The sequence below is a fragment of the Schistocerca americana genome, chromosome 7 (assembly GCF_021461395.2).
Source record: "Schistocerca americana isolate TAMUIC-IGC-003095 chromosome 7, iqSchAmer2.1, whole genome shotgun sequence".
NCBI classification, from domain to species: domain Eukaryota; kingdom Metazoa; phylum Arthropoda; class Insecta; order Orthoptera; family Acrididae; genus Schistocerca; species Schistocerca americana.
This window is the reverse complement of record NC_060125.1, coordinates 122,728,980-122,752,839: the sequence shown is the minus strand read 5'-3', so window position 1 is coordinate 122,752,839 and position 23,860 is coordinate 122,728,980. Positions and strand designations below refer to the sequence as shown.

The 23,860-nt window shown below is 43.3% G+C and overlaps 1 protein-coding gene across 1 annotated transcript in view; it reads right to left on the bottom strand.

The window, feature by feature from the left end:
• The window catches only part of LOC124622458 (myrosinase 1-like), a 78,936-nt gene that overhangs the window by 35,864 nt on the left and 19,212 nt on the right, over positions 1-23,860 (bottom strand). Inside the window, exons 3-6 of the mRNA XM_047148162.1 lie at positions 16,896-17,030; positions 11,816-11,938; positions 11,553-11,736; positions 2,658-2,752 (exon numbers count right to left, since the gene is read on the bottom strand). Of these exons, the coding sequence (XP_047004118.1) occupies positions 2,658-2,752; positions 11,553-11,736; positions 11,816-11,938; positions 16,896-17,030 (537 nt within the window). The remainder of the gene's footprint in view (positions 1-2,657; positions 2,753-11,552; positions 11,737-11,815; positions 11,939-16,895; positions 17,031-23,860) is intronic.

Sequence of the window (23,860 nt, the reverse complement as noted above, 5' to 3'; positions counted from 1 at the left end):
AAAATAGGTACAACATACTTCATTGTTCTTGTCAGAACAACATATTTTTTCTAATAATAACTCAATTTCAATTAATACAGCGAAGCCGGATACCAGTGTGGGAAAGAATGACAATTTATTTGTTTAATTGATCACATGTGCACTCCCACAAAATAAATCCCTACATCCAGTTTGGTGAGATCTGTGAAATGAATGAATGTAACCGCAGATAGTGAATGTGAATATATGATCATCTTTGAGACAATCCTTTGGTCACCTTTGGTGGGACCAAAGAGATGAAACTTACCGGAGCTTTGAGCGCCTGAAATGTGGCTGACCAATACAGTAGCATGGTCTTCCCCCACCTCGACAGATATGCGAGATGACCTGAAGAACGGCCATGTTTCAGCACTCTGCCGCTGGATCTAGTGTTGGTAAGACATGTCTTAGGCGTGCTCCGTAAGGACAAAAGAGTGGAGACATGGTATGCATGTGAAATACTTAAGAGTAGTTTAGAATAATAATTTCTCTATTTCAGGAACATTTGTGGGGAGAATTAAATGTCAGGCAGGTAACATTAATGGGATCGTAGTAATCTTCGGATGTGACCAACGGTCACAATGAAACCACGTGTAGCAATAAGTTGAAATACTTCCGAGTGCTTAAGTTAAGCTGAATTACTAGCGTGTGTACTATAAGTTGGAAATATTTAAGAAATGGCGTGTGCAGGACTTGAAATTAGAGACGAGTACTTCCACGTGGTGAGTACTGTGTGAGTCTCAATCTGTGTATGAGACAAAGGATAAAGAGAAGTACTCGTCCATGGTATCAATTAAGGACTCGCGTGTGTGATAAATATGTTCTTAATATTACTTTGCGTGTTGTGTTTCCGTGTGACGCTTGATTCAAACTATAATACTCTGAGAGAGAAGCAAGGTGAGTCAGCCGTCTATCCAGCAACGCCACTTGGCTTGCATTGCACAGGAAGACGTGCATATAACGTCCAGAGTTCGTAGTAGGAAAGAAAAGTTACGAAGTGGGGCAGTGTCGTGTGAAACTGGGATAAATACTAAATGAAGTGGGAAAGCTGAAAGTGATGTGATTATAATGTTGTGGCTATTCCTTGTGTTGTATTCCTTGTTGCAGTGTGGTGTATGTCATGTAATTTAAGTATGTGTGGTTTGCATGGGAGAGTAGCAAGGTAGTTTCAGAGGTAGTGGGTTATGCATGTTCCTTTTGTACCGCTCGGTCTGGAGGAAAGTTTCGTGATGATGGTTGTGAGAGTCGAAGTGTGAGATACAGAAAAAGATCCACCATTCTATCCAGAAAGTGCACTGTAGCGTTAAAGAATTACGAGACCATAAGATGGAGAATCACCAATGTAAAGCCATGCCCTCTGGGCGGAATTTCTCATGTGTTATTGTTGTAGGTTATAGAATTTGTGTGTTTAGGTTATAGAATTTATCGGAATAAATAAGATAGTGAAAAGAAAAAGATTGGTGGCCTTTTCCTTCGGATTGTATGTTGCCATGATATCCAGAATTTATAATGTGTGCGCCATTCATATTCAGTGCGATGGCCACGTGTTGATCAAAGCCGTTAAATAAAAAAAGAAAATGTGGTATTACCAGTGCGTAGTGAACAGTCAGAGTTGTGTAAATTACTAATAGTCAGATTTGCGTTTCCGTTGCGTAATATTCATACAGAAGAATAATTTGTAACTTAATTGTGAGTACTAGAGTTCATGTTACTCGATAAATAAGAATGAATCCACTCGCTTGGCAGACCACTCATCTTGCAGGCCTGACTGCTTGATGCCACAGTATGAGCAAGGAATGTGGGTGCCTCTCAATCCGTACGGGAAAAAGTGACTTTCGGTAGCAAATATTTGTTAAATAAGATCACTTGCTTCAGCGCGAGAGTAAAACTACGTACAGTACCTCGCTGCTGACGTAGCCGGCTTTCCCCTCTCTAGCCACAGCGCCTCACACCATCGTCCTCTGGCGACGCCATATGGTCCACCGTCTGATTCAGCCAGCGTGGGAACCGAAATCTTACTCCCTACGGTGTGCGTTCTTCACTACCGCTATACTTACTGAATGCTACGTGATATCTGCGGTACAAAATTGTAAAACTGGAAAATAAGGAAACAAAATGTGGCTTGAAGAGGAGGGCTACCTTAAACACTCTGCTGTTCACCATCTCAGAAGACACTGCTGTAAGAGTCACCCAATTGCTGTCTAATTTCAGTTAAGTAGAACCTATTTAGAATAGATGCTTTTGTTTAAAGTAATATTAATGGAGACATTCATCTCACGCTACGCTCTCCGCGCCGTGTTGGAAGTGTGGTTCAGGCTTTTAGAAAACATCGTTGACCCTATTCTTAGGATGTGTACGACAAAGTACACGGTCACAGATTTCCGAACTCTGCTGCATTAATATTTTTATATGCCCTTCTGCAGTTGGATCAAGGTGATCAAAGGTGGTTCGTAGAATGGTTTTCCTTCTACCGTGATAATGACATCTCTGGTAGTCAGTGAACTGTTTACACTCTTACAGGGGGGGGGGTACATCATGTTAATCCATTGCGGTAACTATATAATTACTGCTGAAAATTTGTTATTGGATAAAAATAAGTATTTCTGAATTACTGAAAATGTGGTATTTATCTTACTCACACTGAACTGAAGATTCCTCTCAGCGGCTTCCAAATCTTCCGTTGAGTTTGAAGCTGGTTCGCTTCCTCCAATGTTCAACGTGATTCCTACGCTACCTGGAACCAATTTTCATTTTGGACGTTAACAGTCATGTAGTTAACATCTAGTTAAAGAAAATACATTTCATTGACAATTTTATATGTTATAAACACGGAGTACTTCCGTGCCTTATGAAAGCAAAACTGATCTCGACATTATTCCTTCATCATGACAGTGAGCACTTTCATTGGCTACTCAGAGCTTATAACCACAATTATCATTAACTTTTAGCAACCGTTTTAGTATATGCTGTTTCTAAATAATGTCACGCTGACGAAGCGAACTGGCATTGGCTTAAAAAACGAGTAGCGTTGCTAACTCGAGCCGCTGAGACCGCCTTTTCGGCCGATATCCTGTTGCGTCCAGACTCCTCCTACTTTCCGAGGACAAACTCAGGCACAACTCCATGGCTTTTGGGCCACTATGTTCATTACATTGCACATGGAGGAGACAGCACAGACCCAATCGCCCTCCACCAATATTTTGACACCGCATATTGGAAGTGTCTGCGCCCGCCCCTATACCACGACTTACTCGCAAATATGCTGAACCTTGTATTTCATCGTCAAGGTACCGGTTGAGTTGACCGGTCCTTGTGGTATTCTTGTCCTGGCCCATTTTCAGGTATATTGTTTCATAATTTATTTCATTTCTGTGGCACTCTTGCTGTCGCTTTATTGAACTATAAAAATTAATAAACAAATAAACGAAAGAAAAAAATATATAAAAATAGCTACAGTCAACGACGACAGGGATAAAATCTGCTTTTCTATTTTTCTTTTTTAATTTTTTTTAAGTCTAGAGCTGTAATCGGTAGATAGCTGGCTCAAGCACACTCATTCTTCTTTTTTGTGGATATATTTTCAACGCTGGTCATATTATTGACCGTACCATTACTTCACACATATGTGAAATTGAAAGGTAACATAATGAAAAAACACGCATATTTTCACGAACATTTACTGATTGCTTTTGGCCTTTTACTGATTTTAATTATTACAGCAAGTGCTATATTAATAGTATTCGACAAGTGAAACAAGAGAACGAACAAACGGATGAAGTTTCCGTGAACATATGTGTCTGTCGTGTGTTGCGAAATTCCTTATAGCGGTTGTTCAAAAAGTCCCTCCGCAGTGCCGTGTGATTGTTAGTCGCGCGTGCCGTATGATTGTTCGCCTGTCTGGGTTACGTCCCTTCAAGTGGACTCTCCCAACATTCCACTGTTTCGTTTATCTCAGCCAGCGTCAGTAGTATCGTTGGTGTGGGTCGTTACGTGTTTACTTGAACGTTTAAGTTTAGTTGCTTTGTTCGTTTGTTGCGTTTTTGTCACAGTTAAAATGCTAACCATTGAAGAACATGTGTTTTTAGCCGAACAAGTGTTCAAAGCTGGCGGTAAATACACAGTTTCAGTTCGTCAAACATTTAATTCAGTTTTCTCGCAGAAAACACTCCCACATCGCGATACTGTGTGAGATTTGATTAACAAATTTCGAAGTAGGGGTTCAGTGACAGATGCACCAAGAAGTGGTCGTCCTAGCGTTTTGTCTCAAGATAAACTACTCGATATTTACGATAAAATGTACATGAGTCCGAACAAGTCAGTAAGAAAACTCGCCCAGGAAATCGATGCTAGTGTCGGAACGGCCCACACAGCTGTAAGAAAAAAATTAGAACTTTTCCCATACAAAGTGACAGTCGTGCAAGAAGTGAAAAATACTGATCTTGGGAAGAGACTGCATTATTGTCAATGGTTCAAAAATTCCGTTCAACAAAATGGAAGGGATATTCTTAATGAAACGTTTTTCATTGATGAGGCGTCGTTTCATTTATCCGGGTACATGAACTCGCAAAATTCTCGTATGTGAAGTACTGCAAATCCATTGTGTATTCATGAGGAACCACTTCATTCTGTGGAAATAGGAGTTTGGATTGCAATTTCTAGACCTCGGTGTGTGGGTCCCATATTTTTCAGCGAAACAATAAACGCACAACGATACTGCAGTGATATTCTGTACCCATTCATAGGAGAACTTGTGGTAAGTGAAATAATGAACAGCAAGATGATGCAACCGCGCATACGGCTCGCGTCTCAATGGCACTGCTTGCTGATGTTTTTGGTGATCGCATAATTTCACAGGGACTTTGGCCTCCACGATGGCCTGACCTAACACCACTTGACTTTTTCTTCTGGGGTGCAGCGAAAGCAACTGTCTATAAAAACCGACCAAAATCCATCGATGAATTGAGTACTGCAATATCCACTTTCACTGCTTCTGTAACAGAAGAAATGTTGCAGCTTGTGTTTGGAAAGATGATTAGACGAATAAAACTGTGTATTCAGTAACAGGAGGGACACTGTAAATAAAAATTAATATTCAATCAATTAATAACTTGTATTTCACTGAGTCTCATTTCGGTATATTCACTGCGGCATTCGCACGCGCGGCTAACAATCATACGCCACTGCGGAGAGACTTTTTGAACACCCTGTACTTGCTGTCGGGTAAGATACACAGAACTACCTTGTAGACGATCGGTTCGACCTGCAGACACAGATCCTCGCACATGTGTGAATTTTTCGAAAATCATAAAATTAACATTTTTAGCGCAAAAATGGAGGCGACTCCCGATCCTTCCACTACTGCGGATGATGAATGGCATGAAAACTCAGTGCAAAACGCAGCCGCAAAACGTCAGTCAATAGATGCCTTCGCACACTATGATAATCTTCTTCAAGAAGACAAGAATCATCCACAACGATTTCTGCAGATGCTGTGGCAATGGGAGAACAACATGGTCGGCCTAACGTCGAAATGTTATGAGAAAAGACAGTTGCTACTGACGAGGACCTCATCCATTCCTACAGACTGGCTGAAGAAGAACTATTCTGTGAAACTGAAGACTTTTACGACAATGAGTATCATATGTTCATTTTTGCAGTAAAAAATACAAATTTTGTGTTCTTCAAAAATTTCTTACGAACATTCTTCGTTCTTGCAACACTAGTAGGGTCACATCGCTACCCAAGATAAATGCCGAATTGGCCCTGTCTCTGTGTCTGCAGGTTGAACCGTCCAGCTACAAAGCACATACAAGTATAACGCATTTTGCAAATCACGACGGGCATTCATTTTCAGGAAAATTTTATGCATTTGGTCGTTTGCTTGTGGACAGTTATAAATATAGTATTTGTCATGATATTTAAAATTAGAAAACAGCCAAATACCATTGTGCATTCAACAAACCTTCATATAAATACAAGTATTTTTTCGTTATATTACATGTAAAACTTCATAGATATGAAATAATATCATGACTGTTGAAAAACAGATATACACTAAAAACATAAGCGGGACTCGATCCAGTGACCCACCGATTATAGAGCTTGAACGCTAACCACTTTCTTGCATTTCGATTTTAGAACTCACACAGGCCTTGCTTCACAATACAGGCGTGGAACATTTTTTAATAAAAGTTAATGCAAATAAATTCCACTATTCTGGGGCTGAAAGGAAACACAAAGTTTTTTCTCTAGGAAGAACGCAATTCGGAAAGGCTCCAGAACAAGGGGAAAGGCCCTATAAATCTCCAGTAGCTTGACGATAACGTGGAAGCCTCTGCCATTTCCAATGCAAATTCGTCATATTTTGGTCAAAAATATGGGGTTGGTATTGTCACACCTGACTGCATAGTCAGTGTAGTGCCCGTGGAACCATACGATCGTCTGAGGGAAAATGGGTAAGTGCAGACTGAGAAGACGTTTAACTGAGATAGCAGCTTCAGATGATCGGATAAGGAAAACCAATTATCTGCGAACCCGGTACCAGTGTTCTCGTCCGCAACAGAAGAACCTGTGTGGAAATGTAATTCGTCGAATCTTGGAGAACCTCATGAAGTCTCAGGAGCTGTTCATTCTCACTACAGGCAGTCCCAGTCATTTCCCGGCTGCTACTAGATCATCCCCAGCCATCAATCGCTCTTACTGCTCTCCCGCCCTGGCAGACTCAGCTCAGTGGAAGGCAACTGATGACTTTCATTCGAGTGACCGCTTCCCACTGTGGATCCAGCTACAGGTTCGAGCATTATCTGAACATAAGCCAGCGAAATGGATTGTCAGCAGTGCTAAGTGGACACTGTTCAGCCAGCTGGCTGTATTTCAAAACAGCGACAACGTAGTGTCCAAGAATGGGTGGACCACATCACACGAGTAACCCATCGTGCCACTGAGTTATGCATCCCAAAGTCCTCTGGTTGTCTTACGGGGCGACCTGTACCTTGGTGTACTGATGAGTCCGTTCAGCAAACCGTAAAAGGCGTGTGGCCCTTCGACGTTCTAAATACCGCCCAGCTGCAGTCAACCTCACAGCCTTCACAGTTGCGAGTGTCAAGGCTCGACGCGTAATTAAGGACAGCGGGGAAACGTCATGGCAAAGCGTTCTCGCCTGAACTCCATCAACAGCCCCACTTGTTTCACATAAGTATGGGAAGCCGTCACCAGGATTTTAGGTAAACAAAGTCGTTTGCCGACAGCAGCAGTGATGAAAAATGTGTGTCTCCAAACAATAATTGCAGACCTCTCTCAGACGATGACAGAACGTTTTGCAAAGACTGTAGCCAATCCCTGCCAGGATCCAGAGTTTCGCTGCTACCGTGCGACCGTAGAGAGGAGCAAGTTGGACTTCAGATCCAACAATTGTGAGTGTTACAACCACCCATTCTCCTAGTGGAATATGGAACAGGCAATGTCTGAGACTCATGATACTGCACCCAGACACGACCAAATACGGTACTGTGTGCTTCGACATTTGCCAGCAACATAAAAGGAAATCCTCCTCCAATTTTTTAAATTAGATATGGCAAACAGGAACTTTCCCAACTCTGGGAGGGAGACAATTTTTATCAGCCTCCTCACTCTGCCAGATTGTTTTGAGCAAGAGAATGGGGTCCCTCAGGGTAGTGTTTTAAATGTAACCCTGTTTGCTACGACCATGAACAGTGTCACGTCTACAGTGCAGAATCCCGTACAATGTTCCTTATTTGTGGGCGATTTTGATGTTTTCTGTTCCTCTTACAGTGTTGCAACAAAGACTCGTCACTTGCAACTTACTCTGCGGAGGTTAGTGGAGTGGAATGCAAAGACAGGTTTTTCGGTTTTCTGCAGATGTGTGCCTCCGTTCTCGTCGTCTTTTTAATTTACCTAAGACTCAGTGAGTTTTCTGGGCCTCGTTGTTTTTACTTCAAAGTGTCGTGATTGGCACACTTGAGACACTTGAATGCCAGGACCCTGAAGATGATAAAGTACCTAAGCCACAGGTGTTGTGGAACAGAGAGAGCACATCTGGTCCAGTTTTACAGAGCTTTCGTCCGTTTGCTGGACTATGGATGCCCAGTATATGGATCATCGACGCCTTCTTATCTGAAGATCAACGGCGCTGTCGACAATGAGGGAACAGACTCGCCAAGGATGCTTATAGGACCAGACTTATACCCAGTCTCTGTGCTGAGACTGGTGAACCGCCACTTAAATTCGACGGCAGCTTCTCATGGTGCGTGAGGTATGTGAGTTCCTCACACTTCCGACTTCACCTGCATGCCATACCACCTCTGACACACTCTCTCTCCAATCGACCACGAGCAACAAGGGCCTCTGTGATCCACGTGTGGCATATACTACAGTCACTTGGTATGTAGCATGTACAATCCCAAATCCAGGGTTTCAACCGTCTGCCACCATAGTTATTGCAGAGGCCAAGAGTAATTTTAGTTTTAGTACAGTGCAGGAGACGTTGTGCTCCTACAGATGTTTTTAATACATTATTTAAGAGCATTTAACTCAGCACCACAACTTCATATCTGTCTTTACAGGTGGGTCAAAAACGGGGGATTCCGCTTATTGCGCCGGCCGCGGTGGCCGAGCGGTTCTAGGAGCTACAGTCTGGAACCGCGCGACCGCTACGGTCGCAGGTTCGAATCCTGCGTCGGGCATGGATATGTGTGATGTCCTTAGGTTAGTTAGGTTTAAGTAGTTCTAAGTGCTAGGGGACTGATGACCTCAGATGTTAAGTCTCATAGTGCTCAGAGCCATTTGAACCAAAGATCTGGTGATAAGGTGTGTCACTGATAAAACGTCGGCGACCAGAAAACTTGTTATTACGTATGTGCTGGAATTTAGAATTGATCCGGCCAACATCGGCAGGGGGAGCCAGACTGGCCGGTCGAAGACACGTTAATAAATGAGATATAATAGAATGAGTAGCTCGAGTAAATGTTAATACTTTATGTCGTATAAACAGTACTGAAGCCCTTACTTTGATATCGGGAAGTCTCAAGCGGATGCCTTAATTAAGAGCATGACTAAATTCAAACCAAAGCGTGGTATTTCAAACTCTGTGGACCTTGTAAATAATATGAAAGATGCACTATGTCACAGAGTGATAAAGTAGTGTCCTTTGATGTCTACAGTTTGTTTTCCAACATACCAGCATTGGAATGCATTGATATTCTGACAGAGTTGATGTACAAGTCTAATGTCAATCCTGTGGAACTGAATGACTTGAGACTGGCCACTCAGACATGCTTGGCACGGAACTATTTCCAGTTCCAAGGTGGCTCTTTATAAACAATAAGATGGCTTAGGTACGCGTTCCACTCTTAGTCCACTGTTGGCTGAAATATTTATGAACCATTTTGAACAACATTTTCTGAAAAAAGAACCTTTGAATCCAAATATCGAATAATGGTTTAGATATGTGACGAGGACTGGTACTACAAGACAAGGCAGCATATTTTTGAAAACCTAAACAGTCAACATAAATAAATTCAGTTCACAATGGAGGTTGGCAACAACTCAATAAACTTCTTAGATCTCACCATTAACATCAGTACTTAGACACATGATTTCAAAATTTATAAAAAAAATTCAACTACAGACACAATTCTTGCTCACAACATCCCACAGCTCACAAACACGCAGCTTTCCACTCAATGGTACAGCGTCTCATATCTGTCCCCCTGTCCACAGATAATTTTAAAGCAAAGTTAGATGGCCGATGGCTACAGTCGTGTCCTTATTGACCACATTTTGCATAGGAAACAAAAACGGAAAATTATACCCCTCCTCCATGCCCCGTCTGCTTCCCCATCCATTGTACAAATGGTGTACATTACCATATCTGGGAGAGGTATCACAGCCTCGTGATGACTGGGTGTTGTGTGATGTCCTTAGGTTAGTTAGGTTTAAGTAGTTCTAAGTTCTAGGGGACTGATGACCTCAGCAGTTAAGTCCCATAGTGCTCAGAGCAATTTAGAGGTATCACAGATTGTAGCCAAAGCACTGAAGGCCTGCAAGGTTGGTTGGTTGGTTTTAGGGAAGGAGACCAGACAGCGAGGTCATCGGTCTCATCGGATTAGGGAAGGACGGGGAAGGAAGTCGGCCGCGCCCTTTGAAGGCCTGCAAGTATAAGCTTTCGTACTATGTTATGAACACGACAGCCCAGTATATTTTTAATAGCAAAGATAAGATCCAGTTATTAGCCAGCAGTGGGGTATACAAAATCACCTGTTCTGATTGTAACAAGTTTTACATTGGTCAGTGAGACAGAGACATATCAACTAGACTGGCTGAACACGAACGCAGCTGGAGGCTGCAGAATTCTGACTCTGCGTTTGTTGAGCATGTACTGAGTGAGGGTCACAACTACCAGCCAGTGTCCCACGTCCTTCACTTAGCAAACAAAGGCCATAAACTAAACCTGCTGGAAGCCCTGGAAATTAACAAACATCTAGCTCACAGTCTAGATCTAATCCTAAATGACCAGACACAGCTCAACACTTCCCCTCTCCCAAGCTCCACATAATCATCTGTGTTTTTCATTACTTCCAACACTGTCTGTTCCTACATATTCTCATTTTCCTATACTCATTAAGTTCTTTCATTTTATTGAAATCGTCTGTGTAATCCATATAAACTGTAGTTTCTATTGTTAAAGCTTTCTTCTAACTGATTTAATACCTCTTGTAGTTGTCTCATCAAATATTGTTTTTATTTTATTTGGTTCATTTATGTAATTCAAACTGTTATGAAGTCACAGTTTTGAGTATAATGTTAACGTTTTTCGTGTTTGGTCCTTTTGTATTTGTGTGTTGTTCAGCCTTTTTTACCTTTTAAAATGCAGTACCACCACACTCTCAAAGATTGCATTTACAGTATGTTCTCTCACACTCCTCCATTTTCCTGCATTTATTCATTTCTGTTTATCTTATTGCTATTGTTTAAGTTCCTTATAAATTCTGTAGATGCACTGATAATTGTTTCTTCTTTCAATTGGTTTGTGTATCACTCTCCATGTTCTATACCTCCTGAAGTAGCCTTGTCAAGTACTAATTTTATTTCGTTTTATTAGTTTAGCTTATTAATATGTAGGCATGCTGTTCCTATTTTGTGTTAATTTTTTCCTGTCTTTTCCGTTTTTACTTTTGTTATGTACTGTTCAGTTTTTTACTTTTTACATTGCCTTACCACCACACTGTCAAAGATGTTACTTAATGTAAGTTTTTGCTTCAGTGTAGACGTGTAACTTATCTTCCAGTGTTGTTTACACACATTGTAACTTCTTTGGTGACAATACTCAGCAAATGTCCGAAGATGGCCTTGTAAGCCGAAAACCGGCTAACACAATAAAAGGAATACTGTAGAACGAAAGCAAACTAGTGCTTTACATTTATTAATACGTTACACTTTTCTTTAAACGCCGTGTTCAGGTTGACAGACTGAGATAATTCGACAGCAAAGTAATGCAAGCAAATTATGACACGTACCGTTCTGCGTGGCCCTGTACTGTTCGTCGTAGAGGCGGTAGACGAGTCCGTGTGCCCTGAGCAGGGTGTGCGTGGCCAGGTAGTCGCCGATGCCGGAGGCGTTCTGCGACGGCGCCTGACCGCCAGAGGACGCGTAGCCCATCACGAAGACGGACGGCTCGTTGAAGGTGATCCACCACTTCACCTGTGCGACCACGGCGCTCAGACATGTATCGCAATGAGCAGAAAGCGGTGCGAGAAACAATGGAGCCACCGGCACTTACTCTGTCTCCGAAGTTTTCGAACAGCACTCTGGCATACTCCACGAAGTAGTCGGCGAGCAGTGGATTCGGCCATCCGCCGATGTACTGCAGCGCCTGTGGCAGGTCCCAGTGGTACATCGTCACCTGCGCCAAATTATAGCTTCATGTTACCAATCTCACGTTACTCTGCTCACTCGTAACACTTTTATATTCATAAATATAGCTTCTTGTTCTTGACACGCAGTCTTACTTTCCCCTGCAAATAAACTTAAGTTATGTAATGTTAGCAATACATCGTGGCATTTGTAAGACTTACTTGTACTACAAGCTGTGTATAAAATAGGTAGTCCTTCGGGTATATGACTACAGAATTAAAACCAAGATCTAACCTTACAGAATGCTGACAGCGTCACCTTTCTAATAAGAGACTCTTGCTATCAGTATCTGATTTATTTGTGGCAAGTATACGTCCGTATTTCATAAAAATAAAAGGTGAAATTGTTGATACAACACTAATACTTCAAAGCATCATATATTTTTGTGCAAAATGTTGTATCTTATACGGTAAGACCTATTGTAACGATTTCAAAATGAAGTGCTGCTACTATTTGCTATTTTAATATTGGATTCGAAAGTAGTTAAAGTTATCACAGACCTTATTTCAAAAATCGTGCATTTGCCTAAATATACTGATAAAATCAAAAACCACAGAGACGATCATTTCTTCGCCTTATTTTGCCGAAAATATTGCAAAACTGAAAAAGGCAGCCCGCGTTGAAAAGTTAACGGAAAGTCAACTTTTCCTCGATCTGGCTGTTACGACACGGAATAGTAAGTGGTAGAAATCAGAAAAAAATATTGAAACTCACTCACATAGTCTCAGGCAAATTCAAGTCATGCCAGAGAAGCAGGAAGCGAGGCATTATGACGCAAGTGGGTCAGGTCGACGTCACTGTCACCAGAGTAAGGAATAAGTGTTCAGCAGAAAAGAGGACGGAAAACCAAAGGAAGCGGGACAAGCATATTCGTTAGCCCGTAAGGCAAGTTGCAAGAAACTGTATGTATTTTGTAAGAGCACATAGTGAGGGACCGACACAGCACTTAACAGCCTGTCAGCTGAATGTAGCAGAATGGAAATGCCTCGCGTCGGGCAGACCGGTCGGCTGCTACAAGTATTTCGATTTGACGCCACTTCGGCGACTTGCGTGTCGATGGGGGATGAAATGAGGATGATAACAGGGTGCAATTTGTGCTTTTACCAGTGGGGGGGATGTCTTAGGTGGTTAGTAGAATTATATATGTTACTAGCTTGGACCGTGGCGTTACGCATGGTTAAACAGCTACTTATAAATAGATGTTAATGCCGAAACTCACTATTCACGCGTATGCACTGTCAGAAAAGCCATCGCTTGTTATATCTTTAAAAGTACATTATAGGTAAAGCTTATTTACAAAATAATCTATATACAGGGGCATTCAAAAAGTAGAGGCACAGTTGTGAAAAGCTGTACTTATTCTGATGATAGAAAACTGAAACATATTAATAATATTATTAGTAACACTTATTAAAAACTTTCAGTGTTCGGCTCCACAAATTTAAATTATATGCAAAGTTTTACTCCAATGCGTGGGAAATAAACATCCCAAGTTGGGATGCATAAACTAAAACCAGAGGAGGGGATGGTCTGATGCAGAGGGGGGGGGGGGAGGGGAATTCCCCCAATCCCCCCCTGCAAATCGCACACTGGATGATAAGGAAAACACAAAACCCAGTCCCTGAGCGGAGACAATCTCCGACCTAGCCGGGAATCGAGCCCGGGCCGTTAGGCACGACATTCCGTCGCGCTGACCACACAGCTACCAGGGACGGATTGTAGCAGAATAAGGGGAGCACATTCGGCCATTGCGAATCGAACTTTGGGTCATAGCCTCACGTTAGCTCAGTTTAAATGCTCCAGCTCTTCACCTGCCGTCATGAGTTGAACGTTGGAATCGATGGCAGTCAGAGCACTCGATTCTGTGATTACGATACTGTATTGAATCTATGACCTATATGCTCCAGTACTGTCTGTAAACTAGCGCTACTCAAGACGATGCTCTTTTTCACTGGATGTACTTTATGCTGCTCTCCTCCTGCCATTTATTAATGGAGAAACGACACCACATTTTAGAGTGCTGCCAGTACCGCACTTCAACGCGGAAGCCAGCAACAGGGGCTCTTGGGGTCGACGTTCCTGTTCAACACTCAGGCGCCTTCGGGCGCTGAAACCGACGAGGGCTAGGGGGGACAACAACCGACCACACGACTGCCGACAGCAGGTACATCGCGCTTCGGTCATCGAGCGTCGTCGTAGAATTCGGACGGAGCGAGCGAGAATCACTTCACGCTGGGCAGCCGCTGACCCGTTCGCCGACAGCAGCCACGCCGCCAGCGTCGCTGACGTCACCACCTGGGCGTGCAGACGCTGAGCTGACTCGACGAACGTCAGCTAGAATCCAACACAGCCGACGCTGCTGCAGAAGAACGACGATTTGTAATCATTGTGAACGTACGTACTGAACCGTAATAACATTTTACTGTGGTCGTTGACGCTTCACTGGTTCCCACCAGCCATCTTGACTTCAGGCAGAGGTTTCTATATGTCCGTCCTTTTGACTGGAAGTCTCGCCGACTACGGACGTTCACTATTGTAAGAAAATGAAACGCCTACAGCCGTCCTTGTGATCTTATTTATTGTGTAGCTACCAGTTTCTGCGCTTCAGTGCGCCATCTTCCGGTCTTAGTTGATGCTCAAAGGGTTGTCACGATCCATACACAGGGTGGTCCATTGATAGTGACCGGGCCAAATATCTCACGAAATAAGCATCAAACGAAAAAACTACAAAGAACGAAACTCGTCTAATTTGAAGGGGGAAACCAGATGCCGCTATGGTTGGCCCCCTCTAGATGGCACTGCGATACGTCAAACGGATATCAACTTCGTTTTTTAAAACAGGAACCCCGATTTTTTATTACATATTCGTGTAGTACGTAAAAAATATGAATGTTTTAGTTGGACTACTTTTTTCGCTTTGTCATAGATGGCGCTGTAATAGTCACAAACGTGTAAGTACGTGGTATCACGTAACATTCCGCCAGTGCGGACGGTATTTGCTTCGTGATACATTACCCGTGTTAAAATGAACCGTTCGATGTTGTGTTGATGTATGGATATTGTGATCAAAATTCCCAAAGGGCGTGTGCTATGTACGCTGCTCGGTATCCTGGACGACATCATCCAACTGTCCGGACCGTTCGCCGGATAGTTACTTATTTAAGGAAACAGGAAGTGTTCAGCCACATGTGAAACGTCAACCACGACCTGCAACAAATGATGATGCCCAAGTAGCTATTTTAGCTGCTGTCGCGGCTAATCCGCACATCGGTAGCAGACAAATTGCGCGAGAATCGGGAATCTCAAAAACGTTGGTGTTGAGAATGTTACATCAACATCGATTGCACCCATACCATATTTCTATGCACCAGGAATTGCATGGCGTCGACTTTGAACGTCGTGTACAGTTCTGCCACTGGACACAAGAGAAATTACGGGACGATGACAGATTTTTTGCACGCGTTCTATTTAGCGACGAAGCGTCATTCACCAACAGCGGTAACGTAAACCGGCATAATACGCACTATTGGGCAACGGAAAATCCACGATGCCTGCGACAAGTGGAACATCAGCGACCTTGGCCGGTTAATGTATGGTGAGGCATTATGGGAGGAAGGATAATTGTCCCCCATTTTATCGGTGGCAGTCTAAATGGTGCAATGGATGCTGATTTCCTACGTAATGTTCTACCGATGTTACTACAAGATGTTTCACTGCATAGCAGAATGGCGATGTACTACCAACATGATGGAAGTCCGGCACATTGCTCGCTTGCGGTTGAAGCGGTATTGAATAGCATATTTCATGACAGGTGGATTGGTCGTCGAAGCACCATACCATGGCCGGCACGTTCACCGGATCTGACGTCCCCGAATTTCTTTCTGTGGGGAAAGGTGAAGGATATTTGCTATCGTGATCGACCGACAACGCCTGAGAACATGCGTCAGCGCATTGTCAATGCATGTGCGAACATTACAGAAGGCGAACTACTCGCTGTTGAGAGGAATGTCGTTACACGTAGGCGTAGCCTTAAACTGGCTTCTGCGACCCCAGGTTCCCTACCTGATATTGTTCAGTGGTGCATCCTCTATGTCCTGATCAATTTTTGGACGCTCTTACGGAAACACCCTGTGTACCTCATAGATGTTTGAGACTTGAATAGTTCTCTTGCCCACAAGGTTTCATTTGATGCGTGAATATTACTGCAGACCATCTGCATCCCTTCATACTTGATGTCTTCCCCGACGACGATGGAATCGTCAGACAGGATAACAGTCGGTGTTACAAGGCCTGAATAGTGCTATTGAACCCCGTGGAACACATCTGGAACACTAATGGGCGCAGACCTCACTCCCACAGGATGTCGACCCGTAATTTACGGGAAGTGCGTCACCTGTGCGTAGACATCTGGTGCTGGAGACCCAGCTTTCGTATAACCCATACCATTCAAATTCGTTGCTGTCTTGCGTCTCATATGTGGACCACCGTGCTATTAAGCAGGAGCTCACAATATTTTCGCTTGTCAGTCTATATCGATGAGTGATCATGGACTCATTCCACGAACCGGTTGATCCGGAATTCTTTTCGCAGTTGTCGAGTTCATACGGCGGAACAATATTTCTACATGAAATAGCTTTAGTAATAACGGTGGACATGGCACCGAGCTGGAAAAAGCTACTCAGAATAAATAAAAAAATGTTTGAAAATTGAAAGAAGTAATTTTGTGGCATCAGTAAGTTTATGCAAACAGGGCACATGGATTTAAGAGGAGGGAACATTTTGTCTCACATCCAGCAACCCACTCTACAGTAATTTGAGTCCTCCTTTCCGTAACATATTCCGGTAACAGTTTCTTCCGTTGTAGGTGAAGTTTCCAGCATTAGATTGCAACACAAAACAACTAAAAAATTGCACCACCTAAACACACTTGTATGTGTCTCTCTTACCATAGGCTGAATTCCGTTCGCGAGCAGCTCGTTGATGAGGTTGTTGTAGTAGTCGATGCCCGGCTGGTTGATGACGTCGAGGTCCCCGGTGGGCAGGATGCGGGCCCACGAGATGGAGAACCGGTACACATCCGCCTGTTCACGAACAAAAGAGAAATAAAAGTTACTTTAATAACCACTGTGTAAATAATTTTCACAGAACTCATTACGAGGGTACGACACCGGTCGCACAAAGTTAGTCGTAACAGACAAAACACGAAAAGTAAGGCAGGAAAGGGGAGTAATTACTCGAAATCACCGTCAGGGTTTCATGTAAGCCAAACTGTTGCTGTCCGTGCAGGAAACGAGTACATATATTTCTGATAGGCACGTAATTGACTGATAACGAAAAGCAATTCATCCGTCCCGCAACGCCTCAGGGGGTATAAGGCGAGCTGGCATCTCTTTCTTCACCCAGAGTATCGCAGTCCGTGTCGCCCCGTTTGCTCAAGTAGTGCTTCAGTGTTTGTGTATGGATTGTGCCGCCACCCAGCGGCTGCTTCCCTTTTCACAGCTGCTTTCTGTGACGCATTAGTAGCGTGGTGTTATACCAGTCCCGAGGATGTAGCCAATATGGAAGCTCAGCAAGCAGATGAAAACAGTAATGGTGTCAATGAAGTTGACACTCTGCATGCTGTTGAGAAAAAGATTGCTACAGGAAATAGCCTCGAAAGTATCGCAGCACAAGATGTTTCCACTCAAAATAACTCTTTAGGTACAGTCTGATGAGAAAAATGTCACTACTGTTATTTGACAGCTCTAGCTAAAAACAACTAGTATAATCCAAATGACTGTGCTCCTTACTGCGTTTGTATTCGAAAGTAACTAAATAATGTTAGCAACATGCATTCAGCGTGTGTTTGATATTAATAAATTTAAACCATCCAGAAACCAAAGGCAAAATGGTTAATATTACCTCTGCCGGTAAAAACAGGATCGAATTGGAAGTAAGGAAGCACCCACAGCTAACCATTTAGCACAATGAATTTATTAGTAAAGTACAGTTTAGTGCCTTTGATACTTACTTACATAGGAGGCAGGATGTTATTCGAGGAGCAACTTAAGAATTTGACGAACAGCAAATATTTTTCGAAATCAAAACTGTTCTTAAAGTGATTGATATAAAGAGATTCTCTGTCCCACAAGTACGTTTATCTACTTGGGTCTAGGTGTTAAGTGCATCCATCCTTTCCATCCGTCCGTCAATGTAACGAATCCCTCAGACTCAATGCCGTAGTCTCGAGCGCTGTACCAAGCAAGGAGGCGCAGTGGCCAGGACACTGGACTCGCATTCTGGAGGTCGACAGTTCAAATCCTGGCCCAGGCATCCAAATGTAGGTTTTCTGTGATTTCCCTAAATAGCTCCAACTGGTTCCCTTGAAAAGCGCACGGCCGATTTCTTTCCTCAGCCTTTAGTAATCCCAGATCTATCTTTATTGGTGGGGACGTTAAACTGTAGCGTCTTTCTTAGAGCGCCGTACTACATGTGGCGCAGGAGACTCGTCAACTCAGTGCACGGCTACTGATTTACAGTGGTTGGATTGTGGAGGAGACAACCTGGCTAGATATAAGAACTGTCTCGTCTTGCTCAGGGACCATAACGAGAACAAGTTTTTTACACTCAAAGCATATCGTTCAAAGCAACTTAATTCGGACATAGTGGAAATACACTCAAAAGAATAGAAAAAGAACAACACAATGTGAAGGAATTATCCGTATCGGACGGAATTCGGTAGATGTTATATTCGTGCACAGACAAACAAGTGATTGAAGCTTATGAGAAATTGGATAGTTTTTTCAAGAGAAACAGCTTCACGGACTCAGAAAATCAATATTGAGTTGGCCCACTTCTGGCTCTTGTGCAAGCTATTATTCGGTTCAGCATTGATTCACAGAGTTACTGGATATTATCTGTAGGGTTATAGAGCCAGGGTCTGTCCGACTGACGGGATACATAGTCCAAATGCCGAGATGGTTGAAGGGCTTTGCCCACGATAAAACTATCTCAGTTGGAGAGCGATCCGGTGAACCTGCAGGACAAGGTAGGGTCTGGAAGCACAAAGAAAATCACTGAACAGTTTTGTTGTGCTTCGAAGAAACTGTAGGAATACAGCGTGTGATTTACTCCACCTTCTGACGAAAAAAAAAAGGCTTATCCTTGACGTCTATGGAAGTGAGAAGGAGATGAACCATAGTTAGTACGCAATCGTACCAAAGTAGCTACTATCTTCATGCTTGTGTGAAATTTTCGAACCAGAGGTAGCTTGTGATTACTGTCTGCATCGAAGCGTAGTACACAGTGATTGACAAAAGTCATGGGATTTGCTGTAGAATTATGGAACATATTTTGTGTTCAGACATCATGACCTTTCTATACTCTGAGACGCTCATCTGCAGAAACCAGCACGGTTTTAGGAAACAGCGGTCATACGAGACACAGCTGGCCCTCTTTTTGCGTGATATACAACAGGCTCTAGATACTGGCTCTCCAGTTGATGCCAATTTCTCGACTTTCGAAAGGCGTTCGACTCAGTTCCGCACTGTCGCTTGCTCCAAAAAGGGCGCGCTTACGGTCTATCCGATGACATATGCGGTTGGATAGAAAGTTTACTAACAGACAGGGAGCAGTATGTCGTCCTGAACGGGGTGACTTCAACAGAAACAAGCGTAACTTCAGGTGTGCCCCAGGGCAGCGTAATAGGTCCGCTGCTTTTAACGATTTACATAAACGATCTGGTTGAAGGTATTGACAGTGGCATTAGACTGTTTGCCGATGATGCTGTAGTCTACAGGAAAATAGTATCACACGAAAGTTGTGAACAAATCGGTGAGGAATTGCAGAAAATAAATGCGTGGTGTAATGACTGGCAGTTATCTCTCGATATTAGGCCTAGTAAGTGTAACCTACCGCGTATAACAAGGCGAAAATCCCCATTAATGTACGAGTACAAAAATAAATGCCCAGTCTTTAGAAGCCGTAACGTCCGTCAAGTATCTGGGTGTGACTACTCGAAATGATCTCTATCGGAATGATCAGATTACACAAGTAACGGGTAAGGCGAACTCTAGATTGCTGTTTATGGGTACAATCCTGAAACGATGCAGTCCTTCAACAAAGGAAATAGCTTACAATACGTTAGTTCGTCCAGTGTTAGAGTATTGTTCGTCTGTGTGGGACCCTTACCAGTTGGGTCTGATTCAAGAGATTGAGAAGGTCCAAAGAAGAGCGGCAAGATTCGTGACTGGTACATTTAGCCATAGAGAGAGCGTTACAGATCTCATAGAAAGTTTGAAGTGGTACACACTTGTAGATAGACGGCGTGCTAAACGGAAGGGGCTGCTCACTAAATTCCGAAATCCGATCTTCGCTGGGGGTGTATAGCATATATTATTAACACCAACTTTCAAATCACACAATGATCACTGTTCAAAGACAAGGGAAATTAGAGATCGTACTGAGGCGTTCCGACAGTCGTTTTTCCCTCGCGCGATCCGCGAGTGGAACAGAGGGAGCGAAATATGACTGGCGTGAATTGTGCCCTCCGCCACACATCGCTGGCAGCTAGCGGAGTATATATGTAGATGTAGATACGCACATATACTGATGGCGGTAGTATCGCTTACGCAAGGTATAAATGAGCAGTTTTTTGTACTCAGGTGATTCGTGTAAACAGGTTTCCGACGTGACTGTGGCGACGCGACGGGAATTAACAGACTTTTAATGCGAAATGGTAGTTCGAACTACACGCATCGGGCATTCCATTTCGGAAATCGTTAGGGAATTCAGTATTCCGAGATCCATAGTGTGAAGAGTGTGCCGAGAATACCACATTTCAGGCATTACCTCTCACCACGGACAATGAAGTGGCCGATGGCTCTCACGTAACGACCGAGAGCAACGGCGTTTGCACAGAACTGTCGTGTTAACAGACAAGCAACAGTATTGTAGAACACTCAGTATAATGTCGTTTATTGAAACTGAACTACACTTCTCGAAATATCACGATATACACACAAAGAAAACAAAAAACATGTGGACGACTATTCATTAAGAGCGTCGGTGAGGTCTGTCGGAGCTGGTCCTAGCTCGGCGAGGAACTGGCTGTACTGCTGCTGCGCTGGCCTTATAAAGCCGGCGGAGGTCGGCGGAGTACTCCAACTTTCCCTGTGTCTGTGAGGCGACCTCTACAGAAAAACGCATTAGTCTCTAGTTCTGTTTATTCTGAAAAATTGTTTTCCTCTTGGTTGCGCCTGCAAGTGCTTGTGTATGTTATATGGTACACAGGCGTGTCTTGAGTGTAGTCTGCCTAGCAGGGGCCGTCTGTTGCACACGTAACACATCACTACATGAAATAATGACAGAAATCAATGTGGGATGTACGACGAACGTATCCATTAAGACAGTGCGGCAAAATATGACGTTAATGCGCTATGGCAGCAGACGACCGATGCGAGTGCCCTTACTAACAGCACGACATCGCCTGCAGCGCCTTTTGTGGGCTGGCGGCTACAGCGGTTGGACACTAGACGATCGCAAACGGTGGCCTGGTCATATGAGTCCCGATTTCACTTGGTAAGAACAGATGGTAGGAATCGAGTGTGACACAGACCCCATGGAACCGTGAACCCAAATTGTCAAAACAGCACGGTGTGCCGCTGGTGGCTCATAATGGTATGGGTTGTGTTAACATGGGATGGACTGGGTCCTCTGGTCCAGCCAAACCGACTACTGACTGGCAACAGTAATGTTCGGCTGCTTGGAGACCATTTCCTGCCAAACAGCGGTGGAATTTTTGTGGATGGCAATACGCCAGGTCACCGGGCTACTACTGTTTCAATTGGTTTGAAGAACATTCTGGGCAGTTCGATCGAATGGTGTGGTCACCAGTTCGCCCGCCCAGAATCCCAACGAACGTTTATGGGTTGTAATCGAGCGTTCAGTTCATTCACAAAATTATGCATAGGCAACACTTTTCCATTTATTGACGACTGTAGAGGCAGGATGGCTCAATATGTCACCAGCTGAGTTCCAGTGACTTGTTGAGTCCATACCACGTCGAGTTTCCGCACTACTCTGGGGAAAGGAGGTTGGACGCGATGATTTTCGTCTTCTGCATTCATCTCTCAATTTTACGATTTGCTACGCTCAGTTGCACATGTGCTCGTTTAGCCTTTCTTCATGTTAGTAGCGGATGTGAGCACAACTATTGCTGCAAATGACCTGCCTTCATCAGAATTAATATTACCATAAAATAACTTCAACAGACAATGTATTTCCTTCTTTACACGCAATTTTGCAGACAAAATGAAGGTTTTGACTTGCAGACAACTTCAAGGCACGTGTTGCAGTCGTGAAGAAATAGAAACTTTGAACTTTAGTGGTTCATGCTACTTGTCGTTAGCTATTAGACCTCAGAAAGCGCAGCTACACCCGCACTGCACACGTCTTTTCCATAAGAAGAGGGCTATTTACACCTGTACGTATAAGCCGCATTACGACGATTGAAGATCCTCGTTGTGGTCTGATTTCCTGTAGTTCATGTTTAAGGCCTCTTTACGTAGTAAGTTGCCCTATAGACATTTGCTTTCTACCTGATAGCTTATTATCAGTAGTGATATCGCGTTGTTATTCATTCATGGGTCAAATTTTATATAAAAGGGAATATTTTCATGGCATTAATACCAGAATCCTAACTAGTTTGCACTACTAGGTTAACATGTAACGGGTTTCATCGTAACTGAGAGAGGTGGTGCGTTGGTTAGCGTAATGGACTCGCATACGACAGAGACAGGGTCAAAACCCCCATGGCCATTCTGATTCAGGTTTTCCTTCGTTTCCGTAAGTAGCGAATAAGAAGGATCAGTTTATTTCCCCATCCTTGTCGTATTCGAGCTTGTGCTCCACCTCTAATGATCTCGTCCTGAACGGAATGTTAAACCTGTCTCTTCTTTCTGTAGCATAATCAGATAATCAACCACTTCAGTAGTAAACAGTTTTATTGGTTTAAAAATACTACCGATTTCAGGCAATCATAAGCCCTTCTTCAGGTGGACGAGACTGCAAAAGGGAAAATGAAAAAAAGCTATAATAAGTGTATAAGAGATAAGGCTTACTGTGGGGATTCACTGCCTAAATACAAATACAGTGACGGAATATCGCTCCAGAAGTTGGACCATTACGGAATAAGGGGAGTAGCTCACAATTGGTTCACCTCTTACTTTAGCAACAGGCAGCTAAAGGTCATTATTCACAATGTTGATAACGGCTGTGGTGTGGGATCTGAGTGGGGTACTGTCAAGTGGGGGGTGCCCCAGGGATCAGTGTTCCGTATTTATATAAATGATATGCCCTCTAGTATTATGGGTAACTCTAAGATATTTCTGTTTGCTGATGACACTAGCTTGGTAGTAAAGGATGTTGTGTGCAACATTGACCCTGTTTCAAGAAGTGCAGTACATGACCTCAGTTCATGGCTTGTAGAAAATAAACTAACATTAAATCACAGTAAGACTCAGTTTTTACAGTTTGTAACACACAATTCAACAAAACCTGACGTTTTAATCTCACAGAACGAGCATATGATTAGTGAAACTGAACAGTTCAAATTCCTAGGGGTTCAGATAGATAGTAAGCTGTCGTGGAAAGCCCACGTTCAGGATCTTGTTCGAAAACTTAATACTGCCATTTTCACTATTCGAACGGTATCGAAACTGAGTGATACTTCGACACGTAAATTAGTCTACTTTGCTTATTTTCATTCACTTATGTCGTATGGTATTATGTTTTGGGGTAACTCTTCCCATTCTAGATGGATATTTTTGGCTCAGAAACGGGCGGTTCGGGTAATAAGTGGTGTGAGTTCACGAACCTTTTGTCAACCTCTGTTCACGAGTCTGGGTATTTTGACATTGGCCTCTCAAATTGT